At 35.8% G+C, this 25,015-nt stretch overlaps 1 protein-coding gene across 1 annotated transcript in view; it reads right to left on the reverse strand.

The window, feature by feature from the left end:
* The window catches only part of USH2A (usherin), a 417,498-nt gene that overhangs the window by 150,812 nt on the left and 241,671 nt on the right, over positions 1 to 25,015 (reverse strand). The window contains exon 38 of the mRNA XM_084512774.1: positions 9,538 to 9,717. Within this exon, the coding sequence (XP_084368900.1) occupies positions 9,538 to 9,717 (180 nt within the window). The remainder of the gene's footprint in view (positions 1 to 9,537; positions 9,718 to 25,015) is intronic.

The following is a 25,015-nucleotide window of genomic DNA, read 5'->3' on the forward strand; positions in this document are numbered from 1 at the left end:
CTCTCTGGGCAAGCTGTCCACACGCTTTGTCACCCACACAGTAAAGTGCCCCCTCATATTGAGCCAGAACCTCCTGTGCTTCAGTTTGCATCCTTTGCCTGTCACTGGGCAAATGTTGTGCCACCACAAACACATCATGTTACAGCTTTGGCTTAGTTTCTAGCCTCCTGACAGTACTGATATAAAATAGTACCAAAGCTACAAACATAGCTGGTCTCATCATGTTTCAGATTTCGTTTTATGTTCATGGTATAATGTTCCCACAGTCACTGTTCATACATCTTTGTTTTCTGCAAGGAGCTTGCAGAGTTTCTGGAAGTTTTTCTATATTCTAACTTTCTTAATCTTCTTAAATATATCTTTATGAAATATATGTATATGACATATGAGAAAAGCAGATAGTTCTTGGATATTATGTTCATATATCAAAAAGCACCACAGGAGTACACTAGGGAATATGTTGTCAAAGAAACCATGGAATTTTAGCTTTTCATTTCCAATTTTCCCTAAGGTGTAGGTGCTTATCACAACAATATCAAAGTGTCTTCTATGTCAATGCACTGAAATAAATATATTCCCAGTGAAATTCATGGAGGAAATTCAGAAATTGGGAATGTACAAAATCTCATAAACTTCACAAACACTAATTTTATGGACACTCCTTTCTTTGGGCAGAAGAAAGTTTTGCTCACTTAAAGACACTGGAAGTCATACCCTTAAAATATTGAGGACATAATTATTTGAAAATTTACCTTCACACTTCTATTGAACATCTTCTAAAATTTTGTTCCTTGTAAGTCTTTTTCAGTAGCAACCACACTCTCATAAATGAAATAATAAAAAAAGACATTTATTATTTGCTTCAGTCTTCAAGCTATTAAAAAGTATATTATCTTTTCCTGTTCACCTGAGTTGGACTTGGCTGAAAACAAATATATCAAACCAACAAAACTTATTAAGTGGAAACTATGACTTGTGTGTGTGTTATCACAACCTGCTTTACAATTCACTGTAAGGCATTCAAAGCATATAGCCTTTGAAGTAGCCTACTCTAGTTTCCTTCTGCAAAGCACAGCATATGTCAGGTTCAGACAAAATACCAAAAATGACTGTATATTTTATTAAAAGCCTATTTTTTTCCTCTCTCTTTCTTTTTAACAAAAGTCTAATTTAGTTGTTGTTCCCTTAGGTACAAAGTACACAGTTCATAATTCATTTGATATAAAATGTCAGTTTAGATTTTTGTGCTTCTTTGATAAATGAGAAAAAAACATGTACATTTCGATTTCCTTCTACGAGGTTTTGCTAGCAGAAGACCCCCTCCCATTGTGCTGCTCAAAGACCTTTGTGTTAAATTAAACATCAAGATTCAGAAACTGTAGGGAATGATATTTCCAAGACACACAGTACAAATATATGAGACTGGGAAAAAAGGTAATGATTTTTCCTACCACTAAAGTGATCTCTCCCAAAGAGCATCTTTGATCCTTGAATTAGTTCTCAGTTATAATTTAATATATCAAAACTGTCAGCAGCTTTCCTTACATTTAGACACAAAGTGATATAGTCAGCTCCACAAAGAGCAAAATACAACATTGAGGAGCTTGCTTCACTCCCAACATGTGCTTGTGCTTCTAAAGCCCATCAGTATTAATGGGAAAAATGCATGCACATCAAAGGAAATAGAGAATTAATTTAATTGTATCTGTCATCATTAAGGGTATAGAGTGTTTCTCCTGATATAACCAAATCCTGCCATTGATCAACACACAAAACTCTCAGGGGACTAATCTGCACAATGGCAAAGAGCAGAACCAGGAATTTAGTTCTGGAAATACAACTACTATAATTAGGAAAATAACAACAAAACACTGTATATTATTCTCTTTTGTAACATATGAGGCCAAGTTGAACAAATCCAAACTATCACATATACAGAGTAAACAAGAATTGTTATCACTCCTCAAAATTGCCAACTGCAATGCTATGGCTGTCACTTCACGTTACAGTCTAGTTCAGCAGCTGCAGTATCAATGAATTATGCTGTATTAGAAAAAAAAAAAAAAAAAAAAAAAAGCAACAGGATCACATTCTCATGCTCATGCTGAGTATCAACACCAATGAACCCAGATCCACAATTGCCCAGAACCCACAACCGGCTCCCTCAACCCCTTTGCTGCCAACATGCATACTGCCTCACCCCAACCACAGAAGTGGCTTTACCCCTGGGTTATTGTAGTGCCTGCTCTGTCTTCTCCCTCAATAAATAAGGTATCTCTTTTTTGCTCAGTAGCAGACTTTCAGCAGGAGAGATGGGCCATATTCTGCCTTCCTTGCTCATGAACCCAGTATGAACCCAGTGCTCATGAACCTAGTATGCTGCCCAGGAAAGTGGGAGAAGGGAAGAGAAGGGAATGTCAGTCACTTAGGATAAACAATCTAGATCTTTTTTTTTTTTTTTTTTTTTTTGTGGCCAATGCTCTAAACAATGATAAGCTACAACAGAATACGAAAGGTGACACCTCTGTTCCACCTGACTATGGCAGAAATCCCTACCTGTTTTTATGGATTGGTCCCCCACTAAAAACAGCATTTCAATTGACAGAAATATGTTATCTACTGAAGCAAAATATTTAATTTTTAAAGTGAATGGAAAGCAATTCAGACAAGCTTATTCACACACAGAAATAATCCATGCAAAATATAGCGTTGACTTATCTAATGAATAAGGTAAAAGGATTACAATCTTTTATACTCAACCCATCCACACAGGGATGTTCATACCTCATTGTTAAATAGCTGCTCATCAGTTAATGTCCTGTCCTAGATATTTATAACAAATAAACCATTAATATGAATTAACTCTTGGCTTCAGCTAGTGCTGAAGAACACATAAATCTACCAAAATCAGTGGAATTGTGTCAATATACAACAATGAATGATCTGTTCCAGGTATTTTTTTTACTGAGAAGACCTTGGCTACTGTTTACTTGTTCAAAATTAAGTAGCCTAATTGATAAACAGTCTTAGTAATACCGTCACATTTCATTCAAACCCAAGCCAGGTTGCCTACATTTTTTTGCCTTATATGCCATAAGAAATGTCACAGCATTTACTCCAATCTGTACATACATCACCATATACTGAGGTAAAGGAAAACCTTGACAAAATCTATTCTCTACAAAACAGTTTTTCTTTTGACAAAAAGTTAAGAGGAACGGAACACTTCTCCTCCTTTGTTCATTTTTAAAACACAGACTGAAAGGACTACATTTTCATCACAGGAGATTTACAGCTGCTTAATTCAGGTTACAATCACTGGGAACATCCTGTTCAATTTTTTGGACAGCACTATCAATTTCTTAGGAACAACCATTTCAAATACAGTTCTTAGTATGTAAGAGCAATCACCACTTCAGTGAAAGAAAAAATAGAGAAAAGAGACATATTCTTTCTTTATATAATGTCATCGTTTCACTCAATCAATTTCTTTTCTTTCTACATGCTCTGTAAGAACTGTTTAGATAATCCCAAATCAGTCAACCTGAATTCACTTGTTTTCTGTGTACACAGTGGGCACATTCAACTTTGGTGACACCTTTCTTGCAGAGGCAATCCCAGTCTAAGCTGGGGAACAAGATCAGAGGCTGCCAAACTTTCAGGTTTTGGAAAGACCTGGACTGAGACCTCCACAAGGAGGTTAATTACCTGCTTAGAGATGATCTGTGGGCTATTTCAAACTGTTGCACAGTTCTCACTTTCTCATCTGGCAGTCCCCAAGAAAGCAAAAGCATCCATGTCCTGGGCAACTAAAAACGCAATGTTGATATTCATGCCCTGTTTTATGCAGCTCCAGAAGACAGAAAGCAAAGAGCTGACAAAAACAGCTCTCCTATGTCCAGAACATGGGAACAGGACATGCTGGAATAGCATAGCTGGAACTACGGGGGATCTTCCAAACCCCAAAAGGACTAGATGCAAGGGAAAAAGGAAGGAGGCAATCAGAACAACAACAAACGACATAGTTGGAATGTCTTTGCCTTTTGCCAATCTTCAGCTTTAGGAGTAGGGACTTGGTAAGGGTACAATTTAAAGCAACCCGGAGGTGGTCCTTCATGATGTGTGAAGTTAGGCTGAGCCACAGTTGGCTGTGGTTTAGCAAAATGAGCAGAAAAGTGGGCACCTCTGTGCCTCCCATTGAAGACACACCCTTTCAGTAATGAAACTTCTCCTCTCTTCTCTTGCCACCAACCGAAAACCAACCACCCAAAACCAAGAATAAGCACAGTATAAACTCACTAAAAGATGTCCTGAACAGACTGGGAGAGGGGAATAAAAGAAGAAAGTAGAACTAATGAAAACAACAACAGATCAATAATACAGAGTTTGGAGAAGAATTATAGTTTCATTAGAACAACTCTCATTTTTTCACACAAGCACTTTTGCAATCCTACACTATGAAATCATCTTCCTGGACCAGAGAAACTAGAACAGACAATTTACACAGCTTGCCACTGACACTCTTTAATTAGCTAAAGGCATCTCTTCCCCCTTCCCTACTCTATCTAGCTCTCTCCTTAGGCTACCTCTAGAAAAGATATGGCCACAATTTTTTTTCATTCATAACTTTCTGCTTTCCTCCCCCCCCCCAAACTGTATTCAACAATTTTGTGTAAAACATTTCCTATTTCTCATTAAAATCACAGATTATATTATCATGAAGGTACAGAAACATAATGCATATGTTTGAGAATTTTCATTTTTTTAGATATCTATTTTTTTAATGAATGCAATAGAATACTGCAAGAATTTATTTATTTTTAAGTCCTAAGCTACACTTCCATTATCTTTTCCATTTATCAATTGCTTTTCCTACTCCACCTTCACAAAACAAAAAACAAACAAACAAACAAACAAACAAAAAAGATAGAAGAGAAGGAAAGAGATGAAAAATTGAAAAGAAACCAAAGATACAGAATAAAAATAATTCTGTTGGATTTTATTCTATGCCTATGGGGAAGGTGGAGGGGAAAACAGATTAAAGCAGAGTAGTGAGAAAACAACAATTTTTTTAGAAACACCTGAAATCTAGGAAATTTTCTCAAAACCAGTTTTGTGGTGTGACTCTATATATGTGATCTTGAGTATCACAGAAAAATAAACTTATCTCACAAGGAAAATTTTAGCATACTCAGCTTTGTTTTTTCTTCCTAAATAATTCTGGCCTCACAAGAATCAGTTTGCTTTGTTTACTGAATATTCATTCATCTAAGGAGGCCTGTTTACTCCAATGGTTAACTAGCATGAGCGAATGTTTGCAGGTGTGAAAATAAGTTGTACTATGTGGTCTTATTTGTTTGCATAATTAGATCAATGATCCTATGATGTGGTTCAATATCCAGTCTCAGAGGTGCTGTTACCTAAACTAACAGTGTCTGAAATTCTTTGCCTGCAGGACACCATGTTCTGTAGATGGTGAACAAACATCAACAGCTATAAATTCACAGGCTCGCTTTTTGCTTCTGAAAACTAGCTTGAGCTTATGGGCAGAGGCATGCAGCATCCTGTGTACAAACAAGGGACCAGCAAAGGACAGGTACTTATGAGTCCAAGGCAAAATCTGACATCTTTCACAGCTAGACATTACTGTGTTGTGCAAATCACAAGCCAAGCATATAAACCAGCATTATACTCCATAAATTATGGCAGAGATTAAAAAGACACTTCACTGCTTAAGCATGTCTCTCTCTCTCTCTCTTTTTTTTTTTTTTTCTTTTTTTTTTTTTTCCCCAGAGTATCTCCACTTTTACATATTACTTAAGGAGCAGGAACATATATCAACATTTTAAAGCCATTCTCTTCACAGATAAGGCTGCACCAGGTTTATGGCTGGTAATGCTCAACAAAAAGACAACTCTCTGCAATAAGATATAGAATTACCACTCACAACAAGTTTCATACTTATTTCTGTTGTCTGGGACTCCATCCCTTTTCTGTGCTTTCTTTCTCATTGGTGATGACTTAGCCTCCATCTTCCTACTTCTCATCAGATTAGCAGCCTGCATCTCTCTGCGTTCTCTGCTCACCCCTACTTCTCAACAAAGCTACCTCTTCTTCATTTCTGCATGCTGGATTTCTCTTTTTCTTCCATATTATTATTATTTTTTTCCCTGTGGTCAGGGGCAGGGAAAATGTGGAGTTAATGAGAGTATAAGATCTTACCAGCAGTGACTGCAACTTTCCTTCCTGTTAGCTTACCATAACTTACTAGAAAGTATTTCCAAATCTGTGGGGTCCTACATGAGAAACAACACTTATTAAGAAGAAAAACATATAACCAAGTGATCTGTACAGAACATTTTCTCCCATATTTTTGCAGTTTCACATCCCCTGTATCATTTCTATTCATTTACCTAATTAAATAAATTTTAAAGCGATTTGTTCTCCAGATCTTTTACTACCTGGCATCCTCAAATTAATTTGAAGCCTTGGCTAGTACATTATTTTTTACAACTTCTACCAAAGCAATTTAGGACAAGATAAATAGAACAAATTTATTCTATTTGGAAAAAATATAAAACTCAAAAAAATTTACTTCTACCTTTGTGGTATGAAATTTGTCACTAATCATTTTAAACTATGCCCTTTTATGCTTCTTCCATCTCTTTTAGCTTTCTATGCAGTTCTTTGATGTAACAAAGTTTCAGACAAGATTTCAGTTCATCTGGAAAAAAAAAAGCTTTAAGTCTTGAGGCAAAAAGCAGTGTATTTAAAATTTATATACTCCATAATGCCTTTGTTCTGAACTTGAACATCCTGAAAAACTTCTCCGTTTTCTTTTGCCTTCCGACTCTGAAGATCATTTGTTCTCATGGCTTCAGCTTCTTATTATGCAACAGTGACTTTAACTGGTGGTTCCAGCATTTAAGTACATGCACAGTCATGGCTGACCCTTCCTGATCAATTGCCAATCCATACAGGTTTGACTGATAAAAGAGCCAATTAGATTTAAGCAAATTAAGGGACATCACCAATGTCAACCACTTATTAAACTGAATGCTGAATTCCATGCATACAAAACACTAATGCACCAAGTCCCATTAAGAGTTGAAATCCTAACCCCATTAGTAACTCCAGACCACTACAGGCCAAGGGTCAAAAGAAAGTTTCATATTTATGGATTAACATTTGGATTCAGTTTTTATATTTTTTTAAACTTTCCAAGAACTCTTGAACCTGCACTGCAATATTAGTCAAGAGCATAGATAAAATATATTCCTTCTTTCTAAGATTTTTTTTTTAAGCATTGACTTTAAGCATGGCAAATCAGCTTGATGAGAAATTAAGATATATTCAATCAGGTAAAACCAAAGATTCAGTGTGCATTATATTATGTGCAATACATTTTAAATAAAATTAAAACGTAGGAAAGGCATGTTGGAAGCAAAAATTGTAGAGTAATTGAAAAACAGTTATTTGCAGTAACTTCAAAATGGAACACTCTGTCTTTTCTGTCACTACCTGACAATTAAACAATCTTCCCTCAAGTTCCCTAATGCACTCCACACAAAGTAAATTTTAGGAACAGAATTTTTTATGGTACCCTTAAGAAGAAAATGCTACATTTTTACACTCATTGGAAGGCTGTGATTTTGTATATAATGAGAACTGTTTGATTCTTTGAACAAACATAACTTCTGCCAAAGTGAAACCTTGGCCACTGAAGTAAAAAATAGAATTCCTTCTGTTTTCAGTAAGATCCAGATTTCTTTTAATGTGCCAGTGAAGGCTCAAGATAAAATTACCATTTTACTCATAATGTACTATGCATTGGAATTGTATAGCATTCAAAGAGTCTATATAGTAAACAACATTAAAAACTAAACATACATTGTCCTAGATAAATGCATGCGTGCCTGCATGTACGCACGTGTACTGTGAGGATATATAGCGTGTGAGAGTCCTTCTCTCATGTGTAGTGCTTCATTTATTATTCATTTCACTACAGATCACAGTCCACTGGACAATACTATGGAAGATTTCTTTAATAACTCTCACTGCTAATTTAATTCTACTTAAACACACATATCCTAGTGAATGCCACATGCTTTTCAGCATGATTTTATGTGTAAATCAGGATAATACGTTTTCAGATCATTAACTAAAGGGAAGCATGAACTAAAACCTATTTAATCAATGAGGTATTGCTTTTAAACTACCACAAGGTCATAAAAAAGATAATTTCAAAGCTATAAGTTTTCTAATTGTAATCAACAACAATCTAATGATGAAAGAAAGTGTATCTTAATGGTTGTCATAAACTTGTGCACATCCTTGTCTATCTTTAAAGATCCTTTACTTTTTCATTTGCTAAAAATTTCACTACCAGAATTTGTTATTTCTTCATGCAAAAATGAATAGTGACACTGGGATTAGATATATCTGTGTCTTAAGTGAACAGTATAACTCATACGTGGTTTTATTATTATATGACAATGTGTATATGTTAATAATACCTATAATTTAACAAACAGACTGGAAAAATACAAAGTGTGATGGGACTTAACCTTTTCATCTTGCTTGACAATGTCATACAAATTCTACTTTTATTTATACAGTTTTCAGAAGTCTTTCACTTGCTTTGTCCCCAAACCAATCCATTTCATGCAAGCAAACTGTACCAATTATAATCATGTTTTTTGTTGTTGTTGTTGTAATTTGTTTGTTTTTGTAGTTGTCATTTTTTAATTGTATTATTTAGTGGTTGTTGTTGTTGTTTGATTGATTGAGTTTATTTATTTGTACTTTCACGTTATATGTATGTCAGTCTACACTATTTGTGCTCATCAGCTATATCTACATGTTTCTCAAGATCAAGTTTAGCTGGGCTCTCATTTTATGATTTAAAATCATCTTCATTGCTTCCAGTGGCATTTCTTCAGCAAAATCTAGTTCACTTGGATGTCCATGAAAAGAGAACACAAAAGTAACACATATAAATCAGCTGTTAATTTGAGCTTTCATTGTTAAAAAACAAAAACAAACAACAAAAAACAGTATTTAGAGAGTATTTGCTTAATTCAGTTATTTTATTTTATTGTTTGTTTTGTTTTTTAAGATAATATCCAAAGGGGTTTAGAGTATCATTCGTTGTAAACCAGCACGCTGCAATTGACTTTCTTGAGGTTATACCAGACCGCAAAATGAAGATGACTCTAAATTCTTAGATCAGATAAGCCTCCCAAAATAGAATCTAACACCATTCACAGATAAAAAGAAAAGAACAAAATAGGCATATGATGCACTTCTTACTTACTCAATGTTATCTATGCAGCTACCTGTTTTCATTTTCTATTTTTTAAATTGAGCGATGTAATAAATTAGAAGCTGAAAAGAACAATTTTGTCAGTAAGAACTACTAATGCAAACATATTCTTCTAGCTTCCAGTCCTCAGTTGCAATAATAAATAAAGTTTTGTTTAACAGAGTATTTGTGTAATTGTTACATGCACAGAAACAGCACTTTTTCATACTTACCTCCTGGAGGCATGACTATTGTTATAGCATCACTTATCAAGCTGCCCTGGCTGTTGGAAGCATTCACTTGTACTGTGTAGTTAGAAAATGGAATCAGTCCTTTAATGGGTACCCATACATTGGATTCGTTGCTGCTGTGTAAGATCCAAGTGCCATTTACAACAGAATAATTACTGTCAGCTGTTAAGAAAAAAGAAAAAAAAAAAAAAAGTGAGGGGGAAGAAGAATAAATGTTGGGCTTTGTGTCTTCTACAGTTTGTTCTTTAAGCAAGACTTCTGCTCAAATGAAAATTTGCCATTAATACCAGTAATGCCAAAAAATGGTTAATTTAAAGAATAAGTATTGTTCATCATTTTCTCCTGTTTTTTGCTAACACTTTCCTGTACTCATAAAAGTTGAAAAATAAACAGAGCAACCATACGGTTGCAAAGTTGATTGATATACACACACACACATACATACATACATATATACATATGCACACACACTACATGCTGCAGACAGCAGCCAGTTTTCAGAAGTTACTCATGTTCGTGGGCAGTTATGTGAGAACTGCAGATGCAAACTTGTCAGGAGCAGTTGAAATGTTAAGGCCAATTCTTATGGCTATGTAAGACTTGTGCAGCTTCTTGAATTCACTAGAAAAGGACTTCGGGAGTTTATCAACTAGTATAAGCTAACACCAGCGTTTACCTAAGAATTACTCCTCTGCAATAAGAAACAGTCCTTCCAGCATTGCCTGCCATCCGCTCAAAGATAGAACAGGGATTTGGGTATGCAGTTTATCTGTTGAAATCATCAGAGGACACCACTACTTGTGCTTTACAACCTTTTCAAGACCACAAATTTAAGATATGCAAATATTCCACCATACAAAAATAACAAAATAAAACTTCCCAAAATACCTGATGAGCAAGACTGGAAAATGAAAAATAGCATGACACATAAACACTTTTTTTTGAGCACAATCACAGACGTCACTGAAACAACAGGTATCACAATGAAATTAAACAGAATATAGCTATTTAAAATATCTTAAATTAAGGCATTATCACAGACAGAAGAATGAATATTCAAGTCTGAGTCCTCTACAAAATCTAAGTAAGATATTATTGTTTAAAAAATGGAAATTCTCCTTTAATTATTTTAAGTGAACTGCATTAGGTTTACTCATTTTTATGCAAGTTTCAAGTGCACTGTTAAAACTGAAATTAAACCTGAAGCAGTTTTTCAGATATTCCATATTACTATGACATTCACTTAAATGTGCAAATGCAGTACCTTTTAGTCATGCTCACATTACATTTTACCATGAATGAGTGATCTGGACTTTCCACTAATACTTAAAAACAGTCTGTAATTCACTTATGGTACAAGTCCAAGCCACTCCATTATTATCCACATACTGGATGTTCACAGAGCTGCACAGTGTTTCAGTTACTGTGTTGCTGACATATAGCAAACTGACTTTAATTTTTGGAGGGAGGGAGATGAGATGAGCCTTTTTAAAATGAGCCTTTTATTAGCCTTGTGATCTAGATCCTTATTGCTTACATTCTACCTGAATTAGGCAAACAGACACAGCAGTGAAAATCTAGAATAATTTCATGAAACTTCATGGATTCATTTTGGAGTTCACCAAACTTCGCCTTAGCCTTAGAGACACTATTTTATAAACAGCAATGGACGCAAAGTTTCCTATCATGCAAAAAAGATCGATCAAGTTTTACACATTCCATGTACAGAGATATCTGTTTTGCAGAAATTAAGTTATTTAGTCTGACATTACTCTCATGTGCACTGACTATTCAGCCAGCACTAGAAAAATGCATCTGCATTAGTTGATGTCATTTCTTAAACTGTCTATAAAACCCACCTTAGGCATGTTTGTAAAACTGTCCCTGTGTGTGATTTGGAAGTAAATACAATCCAGCAAAGTGCCTTTCTCCCATCATCTACCACATTTTTCCTGTGCATCACCAGGCAATCTGTGACTTACTTTTTGTGACGCCCACCAAGCAACATGACTGTTAAATGCATCTATTGCTTTATTAATAATAAATTCATTAGAATTGTCTGAAATACATATTCTTAAAGTCCTACTTATGCAAAACTCTTAAGGACTCTTCTGGCTGTTAAAAAAAAAAAAAAAGATTCATTTTTTTTAAATGTTTCACCTACAGTACGTGGAAAAAAATAAAAATCCAGTTGTTGATAGATCAAAGCACATACGCTAGGCTCCCTATTCATAGGACAGGCTCACTAACAGCAATTTATGTGCCATCTCATGAGAAAATTTTACTTTTTTCAATCTGCAGTGCAGTTTTAACATGTTAATATTTTTATTCTCACCCACCTGAGCCCAAAATGAAAACATGTACTTCCTCTGTTGATATTTCTATTCCACCATTAGTCTTTCTTCCAATGGTTAACTATACATCTTTTAAAAAATATGGTTTAGAGTAATGGAAAAAGAATTAAAAGGATAATACTCTATTCCAAGTTGCCTTGATAACAACATTAATATACAGTAATTATACAATTAGTTGTAACATTAAATTCTAGTTATAGCAGAGTGATTACTCGGCAATTATAAGAAGTACATAATTACTCAATAATTAGGAGAAGTATGTAATTACATAACCATTTTATTCAGCTCAAAAATGAACTTGCAAATTTACAATGAGTTAGACAACATAGCGATTCAAAATTTTTTATTACTTCTAATAAAAACCCAAGAAGTGCTTACAAGTTTTCTAAACTGAATTTTACACAGACAAAAGGTGTTTTAAACCCATTGCCGGCCAAACAAGTTACTACTACTGGCAAGCGAAATATTAAAACATTTTTAAAATGCAGGTCTTGCTGGGGATGACTTGCAGTATGCAGCTTTGCCACTTCTCACTGCTTAAACTTTGCTTTCAGTGGGCTGGAAAATGCAGACACATAGGCTCAGTCTGATGGAAAGCGATACAGTGATAACCCAGTCATATCACTCCCTGACACCCTTGCCTAGACTGCTCCAGTGAGGACCCTATTTGTGAGTATAAGTGGATGAGGCCTCTCTTTTTCCGTTTTTCATATGTGTACTTTTCTCCACCCTGCTTGCCGATCCTGCTTTAGGCTATCAGCAAGGCTGCTGCAGTCCTAGACAGCAACTGCCTCAGACACTGGTAAAGTCCTAAGAGACATTGTTTTACTTCAGACAAATGGTTTCTATCAGAACACCTACTTGTTCCTGCACGTTTCTGCCTCGTAGCTCCTGCCTAGAGCTGTCACAAGCATTCCAACACGACAGACCCCCTCGAGACACAGCTAACAAGAACAACCTAAGAAGGAAAAAAAAAATCCTAGAAGAACTGGCTCATCATGTCCTTCAAAACTTATGGAGACAAGCACTTCTACAAAATATGAACTCAGATCAAGAAGGATTCAGAGAAACCATTCCCCATAAACTCAAAAAACAAAAGCAACAACAACAACAACAAAAAACACTAAACCCTTTACAAACATGAAAGGCTTCCCCATACTTCTTAATCACATAGTTTTGCATCATGATAGTTTTATTCTTTTACTAGCCTTCCTGCTAGTAGGACTCTCTATATTTTTGCCAATATTTCTGAGGGATTTTTTTTGCATAAATCCAAAACTGGAGTAAAATTTGTGCTGTTCCAAGTTTATTCCCAGTTAGTAAGACCAGAACAAAGTATCTCAATGTTTCAGGAAAAAATTAAACAAATGAAGTAATTAGGGCTAGGGAGTATCCATGAACATACTGAAAAACTATATGAACTTGAAATAAAACTGAGCAATAGAATATCGATATACACTATTACAGAGTATCCCGGGTTGGAAGGGACCCACAGGGATCACTGAGTCCAACTCCTGGCTCTAAACCAAAAATCTCCACCCCAAAATCAGACCATATGTCCGAGAACATCATACAAAAGCTTCTTGAACTCCAGCTGGCCCGCTGCCCTAACCTGTTCCCTGGTCATCTTTACATTAAAAAGATACACAAATACATAAATCATTAAAAAATATTGCTTAAGAGTTCTAAGCTTCACACAGCACAGTAGCTGGTGAGTATTTGCATTTGAGGGTTTGTTTTTGAGTGGACAGTTCAAAGGGGGCTCCCGAGCAAATCTGCGTTCCTGTCACCGAGTGCTACTGTAAATAGGTGAATAAAGCTCCTGGGGGTTGCTGGTGCGTAAATTACTGCTGTTCTGGGTCCATCATCCTATGGGGTTCACTAGATTGAAATAACATAAATGGGTATCCTTTTCCATTCTTGTTATAATCATTGTCACAAGAATTTTAATGCCTCATATATTCCGTAATTTTTTTCTGTGTGCTGTACTGCTCTGACCTTTTCAATATTCTGTAATTTGACTGGCTGGCCATTTCAAGTTCTCTCCTTTTTACAGCCTTATTAACTTGTGGGGAAGAGGTGAAATGGACAGCCAATCAGAATACATAATATTGCAAAGGTCATGGTAGTACAGTATAGTATCAGCAGACACAGAATACTGTATATTAGTCATTAGCGTTCTGATATCTTATTCATGTGACAAAGGTTGTAAGGAGCGCAGAAAATGGTACAACATGAAACCATTCTCATGACAAAGGCTGCAATGGAAAAAAAAAGAAATAATATAAACCAAATGTATTCATTTCACATTTCAAAACTTTTTTTTGTTCTTTTTCTTTTTTTCTTTTCTTTTTTCTTTTCCTTCTTTTTCCTGTTTCTTTTTTTTTTTTTTCCCAGAACTTGTCATGTTTAAGGGTAGTCTTCCTATCTGGACCAAAGTTGATAGATTTAAGGCAAAAGGTCATAAACTGAGTTGTTGCTTTTTATGTATTAAACACAAAAACTCATGTTTCATATGCAAGACCAATCTTTTCAAATTACTGAATACTCTGATTATCATCATTTAATTTAATACTCACCAATCCATTGGTGAGTATTAAAATAGTAAGTTTAAACATAACCAGTCTAACATGCCCACATCACAAATGCACTGACAGAACTAGACTCTGCTGCTGGCTTCAGAAAGCAAGGAGGCTATGTCCGAAAAAAAAAAAAAATCATTGGATGCTTATGTTTTTTCCTTCTCTAATCATCAAGAGCTGGCCATCATCATACTAAAGATATTGGGTCAAAAATCAGCTTCATTATGCTTCTCTGTTCATTTGGGACTTTAATAACTGAGTCTTCTTTGTATAACAGAAAATTTCTACCTCTTCCTAGTTGTGGTGCAGTGCCCTTAGAAACTGTCTGACCAGATTCATCTCACCAGATTCATCTGAATTAAAGTGATATTACAGGACTGTTAATTTGTGATGTGCAGAAAGATTTCAACCTGAAAGATAATTAAGCTGGGAACACTTTAATCTGATTATCACAAATGTCTGACAAGTTATTTTCTTCTTTCTATATTGCTATTTCAAAATAACGAGTCACCAAAGTACACCACATACTGTGTGCTACTATGTGGCAAAAGATTTTGGGGAGGATGAGTGGCAAGTTTAAGGCTTTAGATCACATTCTGAAATACTATTACCAATATCTATTTCTCTACTGTTTCCATTATGTTCTTACAGGTCCTGATAACATATTTTTTTACATTACAGAGCATGTTGCTCCATGGTATTTAAATAGATAGAAGCAGAGCTATAGTTCTTCTCACTTTAGAGGACTAGTCCAAAAATTAAAGTAGCAAAAAATCCAGGCCAAGGAATAGATCATATATGGATCTAAAGAACTATACAAAGATTTCCTCTTCTGTAATCTCATTCTTTTGTCCATTAGTTTCGCCTGTTCTTCAGCCTTGTTAACACTAGCTATTCCTTTCCTCTCAGCTGTTTCTTCTTTCCCGCTTCCTTCTCCACTGTTTCTAGTGCACTATTCAGAATCAAAAATGTAACTTCCAACTAGTTTCATTTTCTCATTAATAACAGATCAAAATATTTTCCCACCTTTTTGGTGACTTTCTCCTCCTAAGAACTGCAATATTTGACTGCTTTTCAATTGTCATTGTTATACTGCTCATATGAAGTGCTTTGTGTTACTATACTTTGACTCTATACCCCTCTTTTCAACAAAATATTGTGTTGTTGTTGTTATTGTTGTCATTTTTGTTTTCAGACGAGTGCACTTTTTTTTTTTTTTTTTTTTGCCTTGGTCTGCTATTTGTTCCTCTGCTCCTGAGTTGACAGATGTATTGTTCCTAAGGACAGATCATGGTCTCACTCCATCAAGCTCTGAGGCCAAAAATTAAAGCCTCTCTTATCATAGGAAACCTTCTTTCTCACTCTCAGGGGCCAGGTAGATGAAGCAAGATGGATAATTTAAAAGCACTGTGGTAAACTAACTAAACTATGAATCCAAACTATTTATTCTCCTGTAAATAGCGAACAGTTCACATTTATTAGCAGTGAAAAACTTCATTTTTTTTTCCTTTGCCCCAATAAAGTTGCTTTCAGTTTCAAGACTGAAAAATAAAAAACTATTTAAAGAACAAAATGAAAGTCCTTATCATCACATGCAGCAGAAGTGTGACAATTCAAAGACATACAGCTTCTGACTGTATTACTGAAGTTGCTTCTTTGCAGCTCAGTTTCCTTCACCATAAAACAGACAAAGGCACTTTCTGTGACTTTTCACAGGATATTTTGGTTCAGCTATCTTAGATTGTCTTGAGGCTTACAATATGCATATGCTGAATATTTTGTTCATTACTCTGGGCTGGCTCCCACTACAGGCTGAGGGCTTGCTAGATGGAAAACAACTTCGCTGCTTTGAAAATAAGACCTGGGGGTCCTACTGGTCAACAAGATGAACACGGGCCAGCAGTGAATCTGTAATAAAGAAGGCCAATTGCTTTCTGGGTTACATTAGGAAGAACAGTGCCAGTAGGTCAAGTGAGGGGATCTCTCCTCTCTACTAAGCCCTGCTAAGAGACCTCTAGAGTGCCGGGTCCAGTTCTGGGCTCCCTGGTATGGAAAAGACGTGGACTTACAGGAGTAGAATCTATGCAAAGATGATTAAGGGCTTGAAACAGAAAGAGAGTTTGAGAGTTACAGAATCATTTAGGTTGGAGAAGACCTTCAAGATCATTAAGTCCAACCATCAATCTGACCAAGAAATTAAATGGTGTTTTCTGTCTACTGTTGGTGCCTATACTCAGAGAAAGGTGTATTTATATCTTCATCTTGATGTCTCTCTCTTGCTTAAAATGGTAAGGAGAAAAATACAATACAATGATACTGTAAGCAAGAGAGATGCATTGTAAACAAGCATTAAATCATATACAAACATGAACGAGAAAGAAACCCTAGATGATCTCATGAGGAAAACGATGGGCTATGGTGGATGAAGTCAAGCAATAACAAACTTCCAAGAGAACTATTTCTTAACTGCACAAACAGTGGAGAAAGGATAAAACTCCCTCAGCCCAGAAGCCATGTATTGTGATGGAACTCAAAAGAAATCTCAACTGATTAAAGGCTTGAGCTCAACAAAGGCTTCCACACCTTGCATGAGATTACTCAAAATGAATGTTGTCTGAGGTCTCACAACTCTTTGGACAGACTCTGCTTCTTTGCTTGGTAGAGTAACCCAAGTCTAGGCATCTACAGCTATACTGCTAACCTACTCAAGCTGCAACTTTCAGAAGGGTATGATACTATAAATATGCTTGCATGAAGTAGGGAAAATTTGCAACACCTTTGATAAGATTTAGAGTACAACATTGTGTATCACCCATTTGTGTCCTCAGAAGCACAATGAGCTCCTGATTGGGCAGGGTGTTTTCTTTAATGTCCCAGTACAGTTTAGCACCACAACAGGCATAAGGTCATGTTGTATATAATGACAGGAGGACATCAAATAACAAAATAATAAAAATGTTCACTGTTCTTGTGATGTTAAACTGATGATACAGCATGCAATTATGGATTTAATCCATTTTATTTGAGGGCTTTTATAGGCAAATGATGAGGCTTTATTAAATTTATTTCATGAGAGATTTTACACACTAAAAGAAATTTGGAAACAGTTTTAAAATCTTCAGGTTTATTTTTCTGTGGATAGAGCATTCTTTCTCTAACTGCATCTCTACATAAATGGAGATTATCACAGTATCTAGTTTCTGAATCTATGCCCATAATTCATGGATGTCAATAAGAATTTTCCATTCTCCAGGGACACTATCAGAAGAAGACTAGCTAAACACACAGAGCAGAACTGGGAGTCTCAAATCTATAATCAAATATCTAGATTGATTGTGTCACTTGCACTCATATTGATTTCAATTGGAGCAGCTGACCCAAGGGAATAATAAAAATGTGGAATAAAACTGATTTATGAGAACAAAATAAATCCTTTTGTGAGTAGTAATGAATTGGTACTATTTAACCCTTTCAATCACAAAGAGAAAACACTTCATTTTTTCAGAATGCTGAGTTAGCCAAAAGTAGTCATATAAAAAATGCCAATACTGTCAAATGCCATTACACTTCATTGTAATACTTTGGAAGAAATGAAGATCTAAACCTGATCTGGGATTTTTATTTGACATAAGACATTTTTTTGGCTTTTCCAGTCATCTTACATGAGGCATCATAAACAATGCACTTGGAGATTAAAAAAACACAGAATCACTCAGATGACTGTTTGTTGTACCTGTAGAATAGCGCTCTCTGCTCTGTTTCGGGCAATAGCATATAGATTAGCATAAACATCTATAGTAACTGCACATGATCACCTCCATAAAAGGAAGACCTACCAAAGTATCTTGATCTTTTTGACTTAAAACAAGAAAGTTGCATAGTTAAAATCTAATTTGATCCCCTTTGTAACATTCAATTAAAACTTCATCAGATCTTGACAAAACAAAAGTTTATCATGCTTTCTGTACTTGAGGAAATAGATGGGTCTATTGCTCTCTCTAATATACAAGCATTTGTTTGAAATCAAGACACATAACTATCCAAACACGATTTCTTCATCTGTAGAAGATCTAGTCAGACTATATGGTTTTGGTGGGTTTTTTTTGGATAACTTATTTACATTACTGACACTAATAATTTTTTGTCTGATGTCATAAATTACTTTTTGCATTTACAGAATCACAGAATCACAGAATTTCTAGGTAGGAAGAGACCTCAAGATCATCGAGTCCAACCTCTGACCTAACGCTAACAGTCCCCACTAAACCATATCCCTAAGCTCTACATCTAAACATCTTTTAAACGTCTTTAGGATTTACCATAGATACCTAAGCACTATTAAGGTGGCTTTCCTCAGTCTTCATGAGAGTTAAAAACTCTAAAAGACATTCATTAACTAAAAGACTGTTTTCATAGGAGAACTGATCAGCAAATTCTCTTTTGCTCAATAGTGTTTACCAGTGCCACCTCTGGAAGACTGCTATTATTCCCTAGGCTATTGCAAAAAGGCGGAAGAGTCTCAAAGACTATCCTACTATCCTGCTGTTGGCAGTCAATAGGAATTTCAGCCTATACAAAGTGACAATACGTACCTCACAGACATGAGGCTCAGCATTATATACCCCTTTTGCAACACAAAAGCTAACAAACTTCACAATACAGAAAAAGATCAGTATACACACGAAGAAAAAAATAATCATTAATAGAGAGATGTAGAAGATCAATTGAAAAGCACTGTTTGCAGTCTGATGCCAGATTCTTTACTCAAGAATCAGTCCAATGTAGAAATCACAGAAACTGCTTTCTTTTGCTTTTCTTCAATGCAGTTGTACCAAGAAACAATAAAGAGGAGGATATTTGGTGCTGAAGGAAATTATGCTAGTAGATGGTGTATTGTGAAGCTGTTCAAAATCTACTGAAGCTTGACTAAACATTAATAATTATCCTAAAGTGTGTGCAAAACCACAAGTTTTCTATCCATGTAAATCCAACTTTAAATGTCACATTTCTTGATGCCAAAGTCCTCCTAAGTCCTTTTATCTAAGTTAGTAGATTAAACATGACTACTTGAAAATGGATTATGCATCCTATTTTCTCTCCCCTCAAATGTCATTAGGACAAGTCCATAATTTCCATTTCAAATAAAAATAATACCTAGCATTTATATAGTACTTTATAGCTTGAAAACATGCAAACATTAGCTAATTAATCCTGACAATGCGCAAGGGAGGTAGATTATTATTATCCTTATGTTACAAACAGTGAGACAGCTACACAGAGGTTAAATGACTTGCCCAAGGTCAGCAGGGTAGATAGAAGTATGTGGAGGATTTATAACCTCCCAGTACTGCCCTCAGTTTACTAGAACAACCACAATGCAGTTTCACCAGGATCTAGACACATCAAAGGTATTCCACAGTCATAATTAGATAATTTATATGAAAAAAAAAAAATAAAAATAAGTTAGACTTACTAAACAATCATGAATCATGGTATGATGTACTTTGTGCTTCACAGGATATGTGTCTACTGAATTTCAACAGAATTTAAGCCTTTTACATGGCCTGAGCTTCTGTGAACTAGCTTTTCCTTGGCGGAGTGACTTTTCCTGTCTTTAGTAAATAATGATCCTGGCACAGGAACATGGGATATAATACACATCTTTGGTAAGAGACCTAATGCAGGAGAAAAACAGCCCTGATATTTATCTACCATGGAAAAAATATTCATGTTTCTTTCATAGCTGTTTCTCAAATGTTTCAGTTACGTAAGAGGAAAGGCTTAACTTCTCATTAAAAGGAAAAAAAAGAAAAAAAAAAAACAACAAAAAAACGCAGGTTTAAAGGTTGCTTGAAAATGGAGATTCATATGATTTGATTAAACATTTGGATTTTTTTGATTAAACATAAATATAATTTTGATTAAATATAAGGAATGACTATACTACTATATTTGTAAAAGTTGTTTTCTTGCAAAGATTAAAGTGCATCCTAACTTATCTATTGTCAGGTATTGCATATTCAGCTGCAGTAACTGTAAATGCAAACCTATTCTCAGATATTTGTATTTTGATGTAATAACACAAACTACCATGATTATTACATTTAAAAGAAAGTCACTATTAAAACTGGCCTAAAGATTCTCCTAGAAACACTTAGGCATTTCTGAATTTTAATTCTCAAAATAAAATAAAATATTTCTTCAGTTGTCAGATCTACATGTAAAATGCTTACCTTCTTCTTCCTTGAAGATAACATCCTACAAAATTTTCATACTCTTTTCTCAAGCCTTCAACACAAGACATGCTAGGATCTGAAAGTGTTTTCAGCATTCCTCTCCCCACTTCTGTTGACATCACCAGGTGGCATATCTTCCCCAGCAGACATTGCTTTTAAGCACGAGATTGATTCTTAACATTCCATATTTATATTGTGATTGGAGAATGTATTGAAAGTACTTTAGCCAATTGAAATTGTAAGAGGAATGTTTGAATAGAAGCCAAGTAAATAAATGTTGTGTTTCCTTCTTTTAGTTTATATATTTTTTTCTAAATATCAAACTAATATGACTAACCAAAATCCTACTATACAGATTCAAAAGTCAACTTGTTTATAAATATAGGTGGTGGTGGTGTTTAATTTATTAATTATTATTTTTGCAAAAAAAGTGATGTATTCTATCATTAGTTTTCTCATTTGCCAAAAGAATAAAGTACTCTACAAGGAAGCTTTCCTGCACACCATCTCCAAATAAGCAGAGCTGCCAGATGAATAATTCTCTTTACAAAAATACAGGATGAACTACATTGCTCAAAAGTAAGACCCTTGGATGCTATGTCAACAACAGAAGTTGCAAAAACTAAAAAATCAAAAAATAGCATACCTTGATTTCTACACTCTAGACAACAGAGATTGCTGAGTGTAACCCTGCAACTTTGTGTAGTGAAACTCACTAAGAACGTACAGGTAGTTAAAGATTCTCTTGATGTCAGACTTGCATTCAAAGGCATCACAATGTCCAGATGACTACAGATTTGCACTCATTTTGTGTTATTGTAGTCATATGACACAGGAAGGAAGATGAGAAATTCCCTCTAACTCTCTTTTCTGGAAAAGGGGTAATGCCTGATTCATCTTGTACAAGAACTTCATTTCAGTTATCCAGATGCAATTAAAATTGATCCCGTACTTAATCTAAACTACACCAAAGGGTACATAGGGCTAGAATAAGGAAACTTCTTGAGGGAAATAAGCCTGATCCTGTCCTGTCACCTTTGTCCCACAACTTCTCTGAGAATTGGAAGTGTATTGGATAATAATAATAATATAATATAATAATATAATAATTAATAATAATAAAGCATCTGTTAAAGAAAGAAAAGCTGTTTATGATCTGACAACATTATTTCATGCCTTGGACTCATGAATTACAAAACAAATTCCTCCTAAAGGCCTCTTCCATGGAGACTCCAGGACTAAAATGACTTGAGGCAAGGCAACTTGTCTTTGCAGGAAAATATATCACCAGAGTGCTAAAGAGTTAGGATACATCCCTTAATTTGTTAAATTGTGTTTCATATTCAGTTTCTGGGAATGAATGTTTGTCTGGAATATCAGAATAGTGAAGCAGACTCAACAAAGCTCTTTCCTGTCTTTGAAAGAGTACTTTCAGAGGGAAATACTGTCAGAAAAATATACAGTTGAATTTAAAAAATGAAGGCTAATTGATATAGATTTTTTTTTTTTTCACATACATTGTTAAAAGCATAGTTACCCTATGGAAAAATCCATTATCAGCATCCTCCTCTATCCCAGAATATCCAAACTACCTCTTGCTGATCTATGTTTCATGCTTGTAATTCCAGTGACCTTGTCAATCAGTTTATGATACTATTTCTGTCTCTTCCGATTGGCTATTGATAAATGTTGACCACGAGTATGGAAACTATTTACCAAGAACTTGCCATGCCAGTAACCAAAAATAAGTAATATCAGCAGTATCAGAATTAAACAGAAAACAAAACAAAACAAACAAAAAACATTACAATTACAAACAAGCATTAATATTGGATGCTTAAACATTTGAAAAATCAAGAAATGGCAAATTTAAAGGTGTCTATACAATTAAAACATTCTCTCTTGATTTTATATATTACAAAATACTGTTTACTGATGTATTTTTTTTACTGTAAGATGGTAAATATTTTCCAAAAAAAATGCAATATAACTTATGACAAGGATATATCCAATGAGCTCCCAGGCTGTTCACTTGAATTCCTATGATGTATGTGTATTTGCAAAAAAAGCTGGACAGAAAGTTATAGGATATCTTGAAAAAAATACGACACGTTTAGTGGAAAACAGTGTACATTAAATAACAAGACAGAGACATACATATGTGAAATTTGAAGGATTTTGAATAGGATAAAGAAAGGGACATCTACAGAATATTCAGCATGAGATCAGCTTGTCTCTCTAAAGTGTTGGAATAACAACTTCATGACAGAAAGCATTAAGTTACATGTTATATAAACTTTTTTCCACGTCTTCAACTTGCCATCTCAACATACTATACGCTATAGTAGGTCACTGATAAGATAATAACATATCAAGCGGAGTTTCACAATATACATTAGGGAGGGTGTTGTAAAAATACAGAAATATAACATGCATTAAAAAAAGCACTGTATCTTTCAGTGGTATCCTTTGACTTGTCCAGGGGATGTGGTCTACCTTGACTTCAGCAAGGCTTTTGACACCGTCTCCCACAGCATTCTCCTCAAGAAACTGGCTGCTCTTGACTTGGACTGGCGCACACTTCGTTGGGTTAGAAACTGGCTGGATAGCCGGGCCCAAAGAGTCGTGGTGAATGGAGCCAAGTCCAGTTGGAGGCCAGTCACTAGTGGCGTCCCCCAGGGCTCGGTGCTGGGGCCGGTCCTCTTTAATATCTTCATCGATGATCTGGACGAGGGCATTGAGTGCACCCTCAGTAAGTTTGCAGATGACACCAAGCTACGTGCGTGTGTCGATCTGCTTGAGGGTAGGAAGGCTCTGCAGGAGGATCTGGATAGGCTGCACCGATGGGCTGAGGTCAACTGCATGAAGTTCAACAAGGCCAAGTGCCGGGTCCAGCACCTGGGGCGCAATAACCCCAAGCAGAGCTACAGGCTGGGAGAGGAATGGTTGGAGAGCTGCCAGGCAGAGAAGGACCTGGGAGTGATGGTGGATAGTCGGCTGAATATGAGCCAGCAGTGTGCTCAGGTGGCCAAGAAGGCCAACGGCATCCTGGCTTGTATCAGGAACAGTGTGACCAGCAGGGCTAGGGAGGTGATCGTCCCCCTGTACTCAGCTCTGGTGAGGCCGCACCTTGAGTACTATGTTCAGTTTTGGGCCCCTCGCTACAAGAAGGACATCGAGGTGCTTGAGCGGGTGCAGAGAAGGGCGACGAAGCTGGTGAGGGGCCTGGAGAACAAGTCCTATGAGGAGCGGCTGAGGGAGCTAGGCTTGTTCAACCTGGAGAAGAGGAGGCTCAGGGGTGACCTTATCGCTCTCTATAGGTACCTCAAGGGAGGCTGTAGCGAGGTGGGGGTTGGTCTATTCTCCCACGTGCCTGGTGACAGGACGAGGGGGAATGGGCTTAAGTTGAGCCAGGGGAGTTTTAGGCTGGATGTTAGGAAGAACTTCTTTATCGAAACGGTTGTTAGACATTGGAACAGGCTGCCCAGGGAAGTGGTAGAGTCACCATCCCTGGAGGTCTTTAAAAGATGTTTAGATGTAGAGCTTAGGGATATGGTTTAGTGGGGACTGTTAGCGTTAGGTCAGAGGTTGGACTCGATGATCTTGAGGTCTCTTCCAACCTAGAAATTCTGTGATTCTGTGATAATTCCTGTGCTTCAGAACCTATGTATCTCATGAGTTCCTCCCTCAGAGGCCAAACATCTCTAACTTAAAAAAAAAAAAAAAAAAGATAAAAATTCTGTGGAGCTATGTCAAGTTTAAATATCGTCTTTCCAAATCCGATGTAGTTAGCTTACAGTTGAAACAGATTGTGATCTAATAAATCTAACCCTTTGGTCAAACAGAATAACCCCCACATTATCAAATTATGACCTCTGCAGTACGTCCCTGCCTACTTAAATATTTGTTCAGGTTTCTTTAACTTCAATTATTTCTCAAATTCAGCACAGTTATTTAAATAGAAACAGACATCTACTTAAGTAAAGTATATGAAACAGCTTCACGGAACAACAGGTCATGGCTGGAATGACTGGGCTGCCCAAAGAGTCAAGCAAAATCTCCCTCCATCTTCCCTTTCTTCATAGGAGACTTTTTTTTTTTTTTTTTTTTTTTGAAGTGTTTTGCAAAAAGATACAATCAAACTTCTTCATTAAAGGTGACTGCTGTTTGGGAAAGGATGTATTTGTCTATAAAAGATACATATTCCTACCAAAAGTTTGTGGTTTTATAGTAATGAATTTAAATGAAGATTTTCTACAATTTGAGTGCAGTCACCACACAGAATTAC

This window comes from Aythya ferina, assembly GCF_964211825.1.
Source record: "Aythya ferina genome assembly, chromosome: 3".
NCBI lineage: Eukaryota > Metazoa > Chordata > Aves > Anseriformes > Anatidae > Aythya > Aythya ferina.